We start from the raw sequence: 14,853 nt of genomic DNA, 5'->3' as shown, positions 1-14,853 counted from the left end.
GCCGCACCACTGCCATTAGGAACTGAGTGTGTTAAAACACACTACATTATTCTGTTTGTTCAAAGGGTCTTGTGTGTCAATAAATGACTGACAGTGGAACCACCAATGTGTTTCACTCTCACCTCACCCACTGATCCAAGTAAAGAACCCATTCCAACGCCCACAAAGTGTCGCTTTCCCTCCCACCGTTCCTGAAAAGTAATGACAGTTTCTCCCCTCTATCACTGACGCTCAGTATCTAGTGTCATAAAGCTGTGACCCGCTACAAACTGGCAACCCATGGTCCATTTCAACTACGCGAACTAAGGCCGTAGTGATAGCAATAATGACCACAAGTTGATCTACCCTATGTCAGCGTAAGCACAGACTCAGTCGACAGTATTTCCAGAAACACTACCAACTGCTAACAGTCCCAATTAGATTTGATAATCTGAAGGAAAGATTTAGTACCAGATTCCCCAATGACTTCGTGATAATGACCACAGTGTTAGTTCGCGGCTTCCCAAGACCTACGGCCTCTATCCAAAACCTCACATTGTTGTTGTTGTGGTCTTCAGTCCAGAGACTGGTCTGATGCAGCTCTCCATGCTACTCTATCCTGTGCAAGCTTCGTCATCTCCCAGTACCTACATCCTTCTGAACCTGTTTAGTGTATTCATCTCTTCATCTACGATTTTTACCCTCCACGCTGCCCTCCAATACTAAATTGGTGATCCCTTGATGCCTCAGAACATGTCCTACCAACCGATCCCTTCTTCTAGTCAAGTAGTGTCACAAACTCCTCTCTCCCAAATTCTATTCAATACCCCGTCATTAGTTATGTGATCTACCCATCTAATCTTCAGAATTCCTCTGTAGCACCACATTTCGAAAGCCTCTATTCTATTCTCTTCTTGTCCAAACTGGTTATCGTCCATGTTTCACTTCCATACATGGCTACACTCCATACAAATACTTTCAGAAACGACTTCCTGACACTTAAATCTATACTCGATGTTAACAAATTTCTCTTCTTCAGAAACTCTTTCCTTGCCATTGCCCGTCTACATTTTATATCCTCTCTACTTCGACCATCACCAGTTATTTTGTCCCCAAATAGCAAAACTTCTTTACTACTTTAAGTGTCTCATTTCCTAATCTACACTCCTGGAAATGGAAAAAAGAACACATTGACACCGGTGTGTCAGACCCACCATACTTGCTCCGGACACTGCGAGAGGGCTGTACAAGCAATGATCACACGCACGGCACAGCGGACACACCAGGAACCGCGGTGTTGGCCGTCGAATGGCGCTAGCTGCGCAGCATTTGTGCACCGCCGCCGTCAGTGTCAGCCAGTTTGCCGTGGCATACGGAGCTCCATCGCAGTCTTTAACACTGGTAGCATGCCGCGACAGCGTGGACGTGAACCGTATGTGCAGTTGACGGACTTTGAGCGAGGGCGTATAGTGGGCATGCGGGAGGCCGGGTGGACGTACCGCCGAATTGCTCAACACGTGGGGCGTGAGGTCTCCACAGTACATCGATGTTGTCGCCAGTGGTCGGCGGAAGGTGCACGTGCCCGTCGACCTGGGACCGGACCGCAGCGACGCATGGATGCACGCCAAGACCGTAGGATCCTACGCAGTGCCGTAGGGGACCGCACCGCCACTTCCCAGCAAATTAGGGACACTGTTGCTCCTGGGGTATCGGCGAGGACCATTCGCAACCGTCTCCATGAAGCTGGGCTACGGTCCCGCACACCGTTAGGCCGTCTTCCGCTCTCGCCCCAACATCGTGCAGCCCGCCTCCAGTGGTGTCGCGTCAGGCGTGAATGGAGGGACGAATGGAGACGTGTCGTCTTCAGCGATGAGAGTCGCTTCTGCCTTGGTGCCAATGATGGTCGTATGCGTGTTTGGCGCCGTGCAGGTGAGCGCCACAATCATGACTGCATACGACCGAGGCACACAGGGCCAACACCCGGCATCATGGTGTGGGGAGCGATCTCCTACACTGGCCATACACCACTGGTGATCGTCGAGGGGACACTGAATAGTGCACGGTACATCCAAACCGTCATCGAACCCATCGTTCTACCATTCCTAGACCGGCAAGGGAACTTGCTGTTCCAACAGGACAATGCACGTCCGCATGTATCCCGTGCCACCCAACGTGCTCTAGAAGGTGTAAGTCAACTACCCTGGCCAGCAAGATCTCCGGATCTGTCCCCCATTGAGCATGTTTGGGACTGGATGAAGCGTCGTCTCACGCGGTCTGCACGTCCAGCTCGAACGCTGGTCCAACTGAGGCGCCAGGTGGAAATGGCATGGCAAGCCGTTCCACAGGACTACATCCAGCATCTCTACGATCGTCTCCATGGGAGAATAGCAGCCTGCATTGCTGCGAAAGGTGGATATACACTGTACTAGTGCCGACATTGTGCATGCTCTGTTGCCTGTGTCTATGTGCCTGTGGTTCTGTCAGTGTGATCATGTGATGTATCTGACCCCAGGAATGTGTCAATAAAGTTTCCCCTTCCTGGGACAATGAATTCACGGTGTTCTTATTTCAATTTCCAGGAGTGTAATTCCCTCAGCGTCACCTGACTTAATTCGATTACATTCCATTTTAGTCGTTTTGCTTTTGTTGATGTTCATCTTATATCCTCCTTTCAAGACACTGTCCATTCCGTTCAACTGCTCTTCCAAGTCCTTTGCTGTCTCTGACAGAATTACAATGTCATCGGCGAACCTCAAAGTTTTTATTTCTTCTACATGGATTTCAATACCTGCTCCGTATTTTTCTTTTGTTTCCTTTACTGCTTGCTCAATATACAGATTGAATAACATCAGGGATAGGCTACAACCCTGTCTCACTCCCTTCCCAACCACTGCTTCTCTTTCGTGCCCCTCAACTCGTATAACTGCCATCTGGTTTCTGTACAAATTGTAAATAGCCTTTCGCTCCCTGTATTTTACCCCTTCCACCTTCAGAATTTGAGAGAGAGTATTCCAGTCAACATTGTAAAAAGATTTCTCTAAGTCTACGAAGAACCCCACATGAAATGATTAAATTACAACAGCGATAGTGAACCACCCACTACGCCTGGTGGCGCTGATATCAGGTTTGAACATGAGCTAACTGATCAATTTCAAGCCCAATTAACACTTAGATCCACGTTCTAACAGAAGCTTGCGTACTCCTCAAAGCCTGGAATAAGAGTGTCATTCCCCAACAGCTTAACAGCCGTCCGGCTGGTGGGCGTGGTCTCGGCCAATCCCCAACATCCACTACAAAAGGCAACACGCTAAGCGAATCACATGGCTGGAAAAAGTGCACGACGCTTACGGCTTCTGTGGCTTGATAACAGGGGAAGTTGTAGTAAATCTTGGACGCTTCCTCACGTGATCTCCCTTCTACCAATCAGAAGACTGGTTATGAAAACGGTGGGAAGTATGTTGTCGCCTTTGTGACCTCGCTCCCACCGGTCGAGTTTGAAGAAGGTGAACGAATCTCCGTTGTCCCAGGTGAGTGGGATGCCAAAGATGCCATGTTACTGTTCTCATGCAAGTGGCTGCATAAGGAGCCGGCATGTGGTAGAGAATGAGGCGACTGACCTCAGTAGTTACACGGGCAAGTTAAATGCAATAAAATTGCTGATTAGAAGTCCTTCCCCAGAAGTCATCACATGCCAAGACAATCTGTGTTACATAAATATTAATTATAAACCCGCAACAGCTAAAAAGTTAAAGTACAGGGTTATTACAAATTATTGAAGCGATTTCACAGCTCTACAATAACTTTATTATTTGAGATATTTTCACAAAGCTTTGCACACACATACAAAAACTCAAAAAGTTTTTTTAGTCATTCACAAATGTTCGATATGTGCCCCTTCAGTGATTCGGCAGACATCAAACCGATAATCATGTTACTCCCACACTCGGCGCAGCATGTCCCCATCAATGAGTTCGAAAGCATCGTTGATGCGAGCTCGCAGTTCTGGCACGTTTCTTGGTAGAGGAGGTTTAAACACTGAATCTTTCACATAACCCCACAGAAAGAAATCGCATGGGGTTAAGTCGGGAGAGCGTGGAGGCCGTGACATGAAAGGCTGATCATGATCTCCACCACGACCGATCCATCGGTTTTCCAATCTCCTGTTTAAGAAATGCCGAACATCATGATGGAAGTGCGGTGGAGCACCATCCTGTTGAAAGATGGAAGTCGGCGCTGTCGGTCTCCAGTTGTGGCATGAGCCAATTTTCCAGCATGTCCAGATACACGTGTCCTGTAACGTTTTTTTCGCAGAAACCGTGAGATTGCACAAAACACGTTAACTTTTGGTGAATTGCGAATTTGTTGCACGAATGCGTGAGGATTCTCTACCGCCCAGATTCGCACATTGTGTCTGTTCACTTCACCATTAAGAAAAAATGTTGCTTCATCACTGAAAACAAGTTTCGCACTGAACGCATCCTCTTCCATGAGCTGTTGCAACCGCGCCGAAAATTCAAAGCGTTTGACTTTGTCATCGGGTGTCAGGGCTTGTAGCAATTATAAAAGGTAAGGCTTCTTCTTTAGCCTTTTCCGTAAGATTTTCCAAACCGTCGGCTGTGGTACGTTTAGCTCCCTGCTTGCTTTATTCGTCGACTTCCGCGGGCTACGCGTGAAACTTGCCCGCACGCGTTCAACCGTTTCTTCGCTCACTGCAGGCCGACCCGTTGATTTCCCCTTACAGAGGCATCCAGAAGCTTTAAACTGCGCATACCATCGCCGAATGGAGTTAGCAGTTGGTGGATCTTTGTTGAATTTCGTCCTGAAGTGTCGTTGCACTGTTATGACTGACTGATGTGAGTGCATTTCAAGCACGACATACGCTTTCTCGGCTCCTGTCGTCATTTTGTCTCACTGCGCTCTCGAGCGCTCTGGCGGCAGAAACCTGAAGTGCGGCTTCAGCCGAACAAAACTTTATGAGTTTTTCTACGTATCCGTAGTGTGTCGTGACCATATGTCAATGAATGGAGCTACAGTGAATTTATGAAATCGCTTCAATCATTTGTAATAGCCCTGTATAAAAGATACGTGCCAGTAACATCGACTGTTCACTGATAGCTTGTCTCTAATATTGGCGGCGCGTACGGACAGATGATTAGGTTGGTTGTTTCCTCTAAGACAGTGGTTTTTATTCCCACACTTGACGTTGAACGATGGGGCTCTCAGCAGGCCAGTCCATTTGAGCTATACTATTGACCACAAACCGTTAACTTGCACACGTTGCTTTATGACTGGGTGCATTGCCACAGTGATGCAAACAGTTATCTCCAGACTGTTTATGAATTCTACGTAACACCTATTGCTGTAAAATGTGCCCGTATGTTTCGGCATTTCTGTTTTTCAAGCACAAAACGGGATCATACGCTAACCACGAAAAACTCCCTCATACCACAGCTTAACTCTCTCTGTACTTCACTGTTGGCAATATACAAGTTGGCAGGTAACGTTGTTGAGGAATTCGCCACATGCAAACTGTTCTATCAGATTGTGACAGGATGTAGCATCATTTATCGCTGCGAATCACTCTTTTTCCATTCATCCGCTCTTTAAACACCACCTCAAGCATCGCTTACCATTGAGTACAGAAATTTGTGGCTTATGAGGAACTTCCCGACTATTGTATCTCACGCTTTTTAACTCCATACGCACAGTGTTTTACCAGATGGACTGCTGGTAGCATTTCCGGACTCACTTTGGGACCCTCAAGCGATTCCTTTCGTTGTTTTCATGCGATGTTTTACCCCACTGCTTTCCACAGTACTCAATCGTCCTTATCCATCGGTACGTAAGTTCTTGGTTGAGCCTTTGTCGCTCCTCCGCTTTTCCACTTCACAATCACATCGTCAGCAGTCGACGTGAGCAGCTTTAGAAGAGTTGGAATGTCCCTGATGGTACCCTTACTGTATCCAATGACTAGTCCATATTAGAAGTCATTGATTTGTCCGGTCTGATCCATTCTGTGTTATTGCGTCTCCACTGACAAAACAACACTACCTGCCTCCTCCTATATTGGCGGATCTGCTCTCGTGGCATCTAATGATCAGTTCCGCAATACATATGGGTGCCCTGATACTTCTGATCACTTTTCCTCAGTAACTGCGCAGTCAGCGCGGCGGATCGCTAACCGAAGGTGCCCGGATTGGATTCGCGGCTGGGTCTGGGATTTTCTCCTCATGGGAACTGGGTGTGGTGGTGTTCGCATATTCGTATCGTCATAATTGACATTCCACTATTGAGAAGGCTGTACTGGCACGTACTGAAAACCAACAGATTTAAAAATGCTTTTGATTAGATATTGGAGGTTATGGGTCTCCACCAAATAAGATCATGCTAAGTGAAGTTAGAGAGCCAGAAGAGTGGACCCCACTTCATTACGAGACAAACACTGGGGAAGAAGAGGCCTGTACGTTTAATAATTGCGATCTTACCTGCGCCAGGGATACACTTGTTGGAGGCTGCTCGTCAGCAGTGCCGAAGATGTCCATGAAGTCTTGCTGTTGCTGCTGCACCACGGCCGGGGGCGGCGGCTTCTCGGGTCGCGGAGGCCTCTGCGGCGGGCCGGCGGCCGCCTGCGTTGGGGGCGGAGCCGGCTGCGGCGTAGGCGGCGGCGCGGGGGCGGGTCCCGAAAGGTCGAGATCGTCGTCGTCGACGCCGAGCAGCAGGTCCCCCGCGTGCTGCGACTGCGGCTGGAGGGTCTGGGGCTGTGGCTGCAGCTGGTGCTGGGGCAGCATCATGTCGGGCGTGGGGCTGGGAGAGTGCAGGTCGCGCATCGGCGTCGGGCTGGGCGTGCGCGTCGCCTTCAGTCTGCCAACAACACGGGCCACCGGCGATGGTTCAGGCGGTTACCGCTAGGTGACGCTAGGAAGCGGCGCTGCGTCCCGAGCAGTGCCGTACCCGCGCCCCTCCCCTCTGCCCCCCACCCCGAGCTTACATGCACTGACGGTGGCGCAAACACTTTAACAGTTAAAGAAAAAGTAACAAATGAGCCGCTCCGTGAGGAAATAAACCCACAGAAAAAAGAAAAAAGCGCTCTACGAAGGAATTAACAAAATGGAACTGAAATCAGTAGATGTGATGTACATGGACAGACTACAAATGCTTACGATTTCAGAAAAATTTGATGATTTATTCAAAAGAAAAAGTTTCACAAAATGAGTCACAAAGTCAATAACGCATTGGTCCACCTTTGGTTGGTCGGTTTTGGGGTTTGATGGGGGCTAAACATCGAGGTCATCAGTCCCCTGTTCCAAACAGACATACTTGCAAAAGCCTGTACACTAAAAGCGTAACCCCTGCACCCAGAGGGAGGGAACACCAAGGGGTACAGAGCTAAAATGAACACCTCAGTAACACAAAATAGAGGACAGTTAAAAGGAGGAGAGCAAATAGTTGACTAGAGTAAAACGACTACGCCGGCCGGTGTGGCCGAACGGTTCTAGGCGCTTCAGTCTGGAACCGCGCGACCGCTTCGGTCGCAGGTTCGAATCCTGCATCGGGCATGGATGTGAGTGATGTCCTTAGGTTAGTTAGGTTTAAGTAGTTTTAAGTCTAGGGGACTGATGACCTCAGATGTGAAGTCCCTTAGTGCTCAGAGCCATTTGAACTATTTTGAAAACAACTGCAGTGGTTGATGGATAGGGTAAAAGGTCAACCACTCAACTACAAACGAAGAACCTCCAGCTGGAAAGCGTTGATAGAGGTACCAACACAACTTGTTACCATAAAAGACACTATTTTGGTATCCATATCACAATTAAAAGTCGCTGCAGTGGGTGTAGCCTGAGAAATCATGCGATAGCGCCCACACTAGAGTGTGATAAAACCCAGCTGCACGGATAAAACGTAAAACTGAGTCAACTATAGAGGTATCGTCACCTAGAATTAAAGGAAGTGCAGCTGGTAAATTGAAGGACTGTCGCAAGGGGGCTAAAAGGGGCGGTGCATCAGAATATGGACCACTGTCAGCCCTGCATTACAGCGACACTTGGGCGGGTTCTCACGGCGAAGGAGATAGCTGTGGGTCAACCGCGTATGTCCGGAGATGGCAGAGAACAACTGAGTCCCTACGCGTGCTCCTCAAGGATGAGTTCCATACGGCCGTGGACGACTTCACCAAGTGGAGCTTATTTGGCGTGTTCAGGTCCACCTTTGCCCCTTATGCAAGCAGTTATTCGGTTTGGCACTAGTTGATAGAGTTCTTTGATGTCCTCCTGTGGGATATAGTGCTAAATCGCGAGGTGGTTGAAGGGCCTGCCAACGATCTTGGCGCAGTGGTAACACCGGTCCCCGTCAGATCACCGAAGCTAAGCGCTGTCGGGCTGGGCTAGCACTTGGATGGGTGACCATCGGGTTTGCCGGGCGCTGTTGGCAAGCGGGCTGCACTCAGCCCTTGTGAGGCAAACTGAGGAGCTGCTTGACTGAGACGTAGCGGCTCCGGTCTCGGATACTGACATACGGCTGTGTGTGAGGGAATACACTCCTGGAAATTGAAATAAGAACACCGTGAATTCATTGTCCCAAGAAGGGGAAACTTTATTGACACATTCCTGGGGTCAGATACATCACATGATCACACTGACAGAACCACAGGCACATAGACACAGGCAACAGAGCATGCACAGTGTCGGCACTAGTACAGTGTATATCCACTTTTCGCAGCAATGCAGGCTGCTATTCTCCCGTGGAGACGATCGTAGAGATGCTGGATGTAGTCCTGTGGAACGGCTTGCCATGCCATTTCCACCTGGCGCCTCAGTTGGACCAGCGTTCGTGCTGGACGTGCAGACCGCGTGAGACGACGCTTCATCCAGTCCCAAACATGCTCAATGGGGGACAGATCCGGAGATCTTGCTGGCCAGGGTAGTTGACTTACACCTTCTAGAGCACGTTGGGTGGCACGGGATACATGCGGACGTGCATTGTCCTGTTGGAACAGCAAGTTCCCTTGCCGGTCTAGGAATGGTAGAACGATGGGTTCGATGACGGTTTGGATGTACCGTGCACTATTCAGTGTCCCCTCGACGATCACCAGTGGTGTACGGCCAGTGTAGGAGATCGCTCCCCACACCATGATGCCGGGTGTTGGCCCTGTGTGCCTCGGTCGTATGCAGTCATGATTGTGGCGCTCACCTGCACGGCGCCAAACACGCATACGACCATCATTGGCACCAAGGCAGAAGCGACTCTCATCGCTGAAGACGACACGTCTCCATTCGTCCCTCCATTCACGCCTGTCGCGACACCACTGGAGGCGGGCTGCACGATGTTGGGGCGTGAGCGGAAGACGGCCTAACGGTGTGCGGGACCGTAGCCCAGCTTCATGGAGACGGTTGCGAATGGTCCTCGCCGATACCCCAGGAGCAACAGTGTCCCTAATTTGCTGGGAAGTGGCGGTGCGGTCCCCTACGGCACTGCGTAGGATCCTACGGTCTTGGCGTGCATCCGTGCGTCGCTGCGGTCCGGTCCCAGGTCGACGGGCACGTGCACCTTCCGCCGACCACTGGCGACAACATCGATGTACTGTGGAGACCTCACGCCCCACGTGTTGAGCAATTCGGCGGTACGTCCACCCGGCCTCCCGCATGTCCACTATACGCCCTCGCTCAAAGTCCGTCAACTGCACATACGGTTCACGTCCACGCTGTCGCGGCATGCCACCAGTGTTAAAGACTGCGATGGAGCTCCGTATGCCACGGCAAACTGGCTGACACTGACGGCGGCGGTGCACAAATGCTGCGCAGCTAGCGCCATTCGACGGCCAACACCGCGGTTCCTGGTGTGTCCGCTGTGCCGTGCGTGTGATCATTGCTTGTACAGCCCTCTCGCAGTGTCCGGAGCAAGTATGGTGGGTCTGACACACCAGTGTCAATGTGTTCTTTTTTCCATTTCCAGGAGTGTATTATCTTGCTGATATGTAACCTAAGGTTGGCTTGCATGACGGGCAACAAAACGAGGTGTAGAATATCTTCGACGTACTGCTGTGCTTTAAGGGCGCCACTCATGACAACCAGTGGAGTTCCGGCACCCCAATCATCACTCCTGGTTGTCTGGCCGTATGGTAGGTGACAGTCTGGGATCCCACTGCTGTGCTGGGCGACTCCAGACACGTCTATGTTTCGAAGTGGGACTCATCACTAAAAAAATTAAGCCGATTCCTGTGTTATATTGTTGACAGCGTTTACATACGCTCATGGCTTGTCTTTATTTTATCTGTTATTACTTATATGTTGTACTTTTATGTAATGACACGTTCCATCAACTTTGAGATTTGCTCCTCAATTTGGTCCTACGGAACCAGACGTGTAAATCAAGAAATGGAAACTGAACTCGGCGGCCTACGGAAGGAGGTCTTCCCGCGCACCACGAACGTAACAGAATAAGGCAAAAATCTTTGTGGGTCACAAAATACCTTCCGAAGCGCACAGAGTAACAGGCTTCCCGGAGAAGAGTGTAGTAACTCTATTGCAGTCTATGAGATTCCAGGCCGAAAACGTGTGTGCAGAGGCCCCAGATAGCGTTGGCCTACCAACCCGACTATCTCCCGCCATACGGCTTGACAAGATCTGCGGTGCCATTTCATTTCATAGCAGGACCACTGTGGCTGTCAGCCGTGATACCCTTGCGTAACAGCAGTGCATCGACGATATTCGACATTCACACTCAGTTTTGTTGCCTTTCATGACAATCCGTCCTGGACTTACATTCCAGCAAGATAATGCGCGCCCCCACATGGCGAGAGTTTCTACTGCTTGTCTTGATGCTTGCCAAACCCTACGATGGCCACCCTGAAAGGTCGACGGATCTCTCCCAACTGAGGGTCCGCCCTGACAGCTGGGTGGTCAGCGTGACGGCTTGCCGTCCTACGGGCCCGGGTTTGACTCCCGGCTGGATCGGAGATTTTCTCCGCTTAGGGACTGGGTGTTGTGTTGTCTCCATCATCATTTCATCCCCATCCGGCGCGCAGGTCGCCCAATGTGGTGTCGAATGTAATAAGACCTGCACCAATGCGGCCGGACCTGCCCCGCAAGGGGCCTCCCGGCCAAAGACGCCGAACGCTCATTTCCATTTCCCAATTGAGGACGATTAGAGCGTTATGGGCAGTGCCCTCCAACCACCACGGGATTTTGACGATATAAGGTGCCAATTGGATAGAATTTGTGTGACACCTCACAGGACATCGAACAATTCTATCAATTCCAGGCCGAAAAGTTGCTTGCACAAGGACCAGGAGTAGACCAAGACATTGACTTGCTCAATTTATGAAGCTCTTCCTCTTTGAACAAATCATCCAATTTTTCTGCAATTGTGATCATTTGTTCGTCTGTACACTAAACGACATCTACCGATTTCCGACCCATTGCGGTATTTTCTTCGTGGTGCTTCGCTTTTTCTTAGAGTGTAAATAATATTTTGCAGGACATCAGGAAAGCGTTTCCTATTCAGTACTGATTTTTGTTCATGTCTTCTGCATGGCCTCAAGGAAAAAAATTACAACTGTAATTCCCACTAGTTTAAAGCCGTTCCCAGTACCAGCACACCAAGGCCATGTGGGCTGATGTTACGATGCCAAATCAGGCAGTCATCTGGGATGTTGCCTCTGCAACTAATGAAAACGCTTTTGCCGCATATTTGTCTCACGTCTCCATAGCTGTCCATCCAGTGCGGTTGCACCTATGTTAAAGCTATGTGCAGCGTCAAGCAACGCAAGCCACCACACTTCGGCAAGACCTATGTATGCTTCATAACATGTCCTGCAGAAATCAGTGCATTTTTTGAAAAAATTAAAAATAAAGCTTTGTACGAGTCTCGTTAGATTCAGTGTTACACTGCCTGACAATATACGTGAAGTACCAAGTAGAAATGGTTAGATATCAACGTAATTTAGTAGATGTACACACCATTGATGGTTATGCTAATGATTACAGTTGCAATTATCTGTTACAGGTTGAACTGTCACCAAGATGCAGTAGTGTTTTTTCCAGGCCTGGTAAGACATAGAAGGATAACAAACAGCATCAGAGATTGAGGGTGGAGCACACATTGGTACCATACAATCATGTGAGACAGCCTTATCAGCACTTGTCAGTTTGAAAGGGGCCTCATTGTATGTCTCCATTTGGCAGCCGATAAAAGCTGGAGGTGCCGTGCATCGCAGAGCGACCAAGGAGGTCATTTTCCTCCCCACAAGTTACTGGTTTGTTCCCAGCTCATAGCCAAAGAAGTCTACATCTACATAAACTGGATGATTCAAGAGCAACAGTAAACATTTCAAGAGATGCTAGCACAGAGTAATGAGAAGAAAACATTCAGTGTAAGATGTGTCCAACTTTTATCGGTTACGGTCTTACAGTTGTTACAATGTAACCCAAACGGGAACCTTTACTACCAAGAAATGTGACCATTTATGCCAATACATATTCCGTGGAATGTTACGTTTACACTATGTCACCGACGACTTGAACGTGCAAGGCGCCGACATGGTAGAACAATATACCCATCCTCGTAGGCAACCGACCCTCTTCCAGTAATGCTGAATATCGTTTCAAGGAAGTGTAAGTGAATAATCCCCTTAAGACAGGGGGTCACTTTGTGGAAGCAGAGGCTAGCGGAGGGCTGCACCTTTTCAAATGACTGCATACATCAGTTAAAAAATTCTGATTTTCTTACTGGACCACACAAAAACCATTATCGAGCCGCTAGCAGCCTGCAGGCCGCTATTTGCTCACACTTGCCTTAAGATGATGCGATAACACAACAGGACCAATCAACTTATTTTGTAACATACAGTAAAACACGTTTACAGAGAAGAGTTCTTTAAAATGTGCCTCAACGAAAGGATGTGGATTTTATTCCTACCATCGATGTGAGTTAGGGGTGTTAGTGATACCATCACGAATGAAAGTGTCTTTGTCAATAGAAAGTATTGATGAGAATACTTGGATATTTGTAATCAGTCAGCGATAAAATTCCAGTCGCCTTCATTTCCTTCTCGAATGTGTTGAATCGTCGGCCAATGATAAGAGTAGGTGCCGCCCATATGTTATATCCACCATACTCTCGTATGTGGAACATACACTACTCGCCATTAAAATTGCTACACCACGAAGATGACATGCTACAGACGCGAAATTTAACCGAAGGGAGGAAGATGCTGTGATATGCAAATGATTAGCTTTTCAGAGCATTCACACAGGGTTGGCGCCGGTGGCGACACCTACAACGTGCTGACATGAGGAAAGTTTCCAACGGATTTCTCATACACAAACAGCAATTGACCGGCGTTGCCTGGTGAAACATTGTTGTGATGCCTCGTGTAAGGAGGAGATATGCGTACCATCACGTTTCCGACTTTGATAAAGGTCGGATTGTAGCCTATCGCGAATTCGGTTTATCGTATCGCCACATTGCTGCTCGCGTTGGTCGAGATCCAATGACTGTTAGCAGAATATGGAATCGGTGGATTCAGGAGGGTACTACGGAACGCCGTGCTGGGTCCCAACGGCCTCGTATCACTAGCAGTCGAGATGACAGGCATCTTATCCGCATGACTGTAGCGGATCGTGCAGCCACGTCTCGATCCCTGACTCAACAGATGGGGACGTTTACAAGACAACTATCTGCACGAACAGTTCGACGACGTTTGCAGCAGCATGGATTACCAGCTCGGAGACCGTGGCTGAGGTTACCCTTGACGCTGCATCACAGCCAGGAGCGCCTGCGATGGTGTACTCGACGACGAACCTGGGTGCACGAATTGCAAAATGTCATTTTTATGATGAGTTCAGGTTCTGTTTACAGCATCATGATTGTCGCATCCGTGTTTGGCGACATCGCGGTGAACGCACATTGGAAGCGTGTACTCGTCATCGCCATACTGGCGTATCACCCGGCGTGATTGTATAGGGTGCCATTGGTTACACGTCTTGGTCGCCTCTTGTTCGCATTGACGGCACTTTGAACAGTGGACGTTACATTTTAGATGTGTTACGACCCGTGGCTCTACCCTTCATTCAATCCCTGCGAAACCCTACATTTCAGCAGGATAATGCACGACCGCATGTTGCAGGTCCTGTACGGGCCTTTTTGGATACAGAAAATGTTCGGTTGCTGCCCTGGCCAGCACATTCTCCAGATCTCTCACCAATTGGAAACATGTGTTCAATGGTGGCCGAGCAACTGGCTCGTCACAATACGCCAGTCACTACTCTTGATGAACTGTGGTATCGTGTTGAAGCTCCATGGGCATCCAAGCTCTGTTTGACTCAATGCCCAGGCGTATCAAGGCCATTATTACGGCCAGAGGTGGTTGTTCTGGGTACTGATTTCCCAGGATCTATGCTCCCAAATTGCGTGAAAATGTAATCAGATGTCAGTTCTAGTATAATACATTTGTCCAATGAATACTTGTTTATTATCTGCATTTCTTCTTGGTGTAGCAATTTTAATGGCAATTAGTGTAGATACGTATAGAAATATTGTGTCTGCTACTTGAAGGCATGCATTTTGTCAATGGGTGTGTTCTTCTCCATCCACATTCTGTTCATTTGCACTTTATGATGATGTATGGCTGCTATGGGCTGCAACATTCTCTCACAGTTTAGTGTAAACGCGAGTATACATTTTTCAGTCTGGTGCCTGGGAAATCGTGTGCTATATTCTCTAGAAGTAGCAACAAAGTTTCAGTTGCAAAATCTGTACACAAATACCACATCATTATGCTCAGCATTTGTGAATATGTGTGGTATGCTTAACGGTGCAGTAGATTTGGCCAACTCATCAAAATCACAGTTGAAAAACTCAAGCATGCAAACGCAAGCA

General features: G+C 48.7%; 1 protein-coding gene across 1 annotated transcript in view; it reads right to left on the bottom strand.

Annotated features, from left to right (window-relative positions):
* Positions 1-14,853, bottom strand: part of LOC126209912 (uncharacterized) — a 333,249-nt gene that overhangs the window by 128,246 nt on the left and 190,150 nt on the right. Inside the window, exon 19 of the mRNA XM_049939032.1 lies at positions 6,465-6,575. Coding sequence (XP_049794989.1) covers positions 6,465-6,575 — 111 coding nt within the window. The remainder of the gene's footprint in view (positions 1-6,464; positions 6,576-14,853) is intronic.

The sequence above is a fragment of the Schistocerca nitens genome, chromosome 10, assembly GCF_023898315.1.
Source record: "Schistocerca nitens isolate TAMUIC-IGC-003100 chromosome 10, iqSchNite1.1, whole genome shotgun sequence".
NCBI lineage: Eukaryota > Metazoa > Arthropoda > Insecta > Orthoptera > Acrididae > Schistocerca > Schistocerca nitens.
This window is presented reverse-complemented; position numbering and strand designations above follow the sequence as displayed.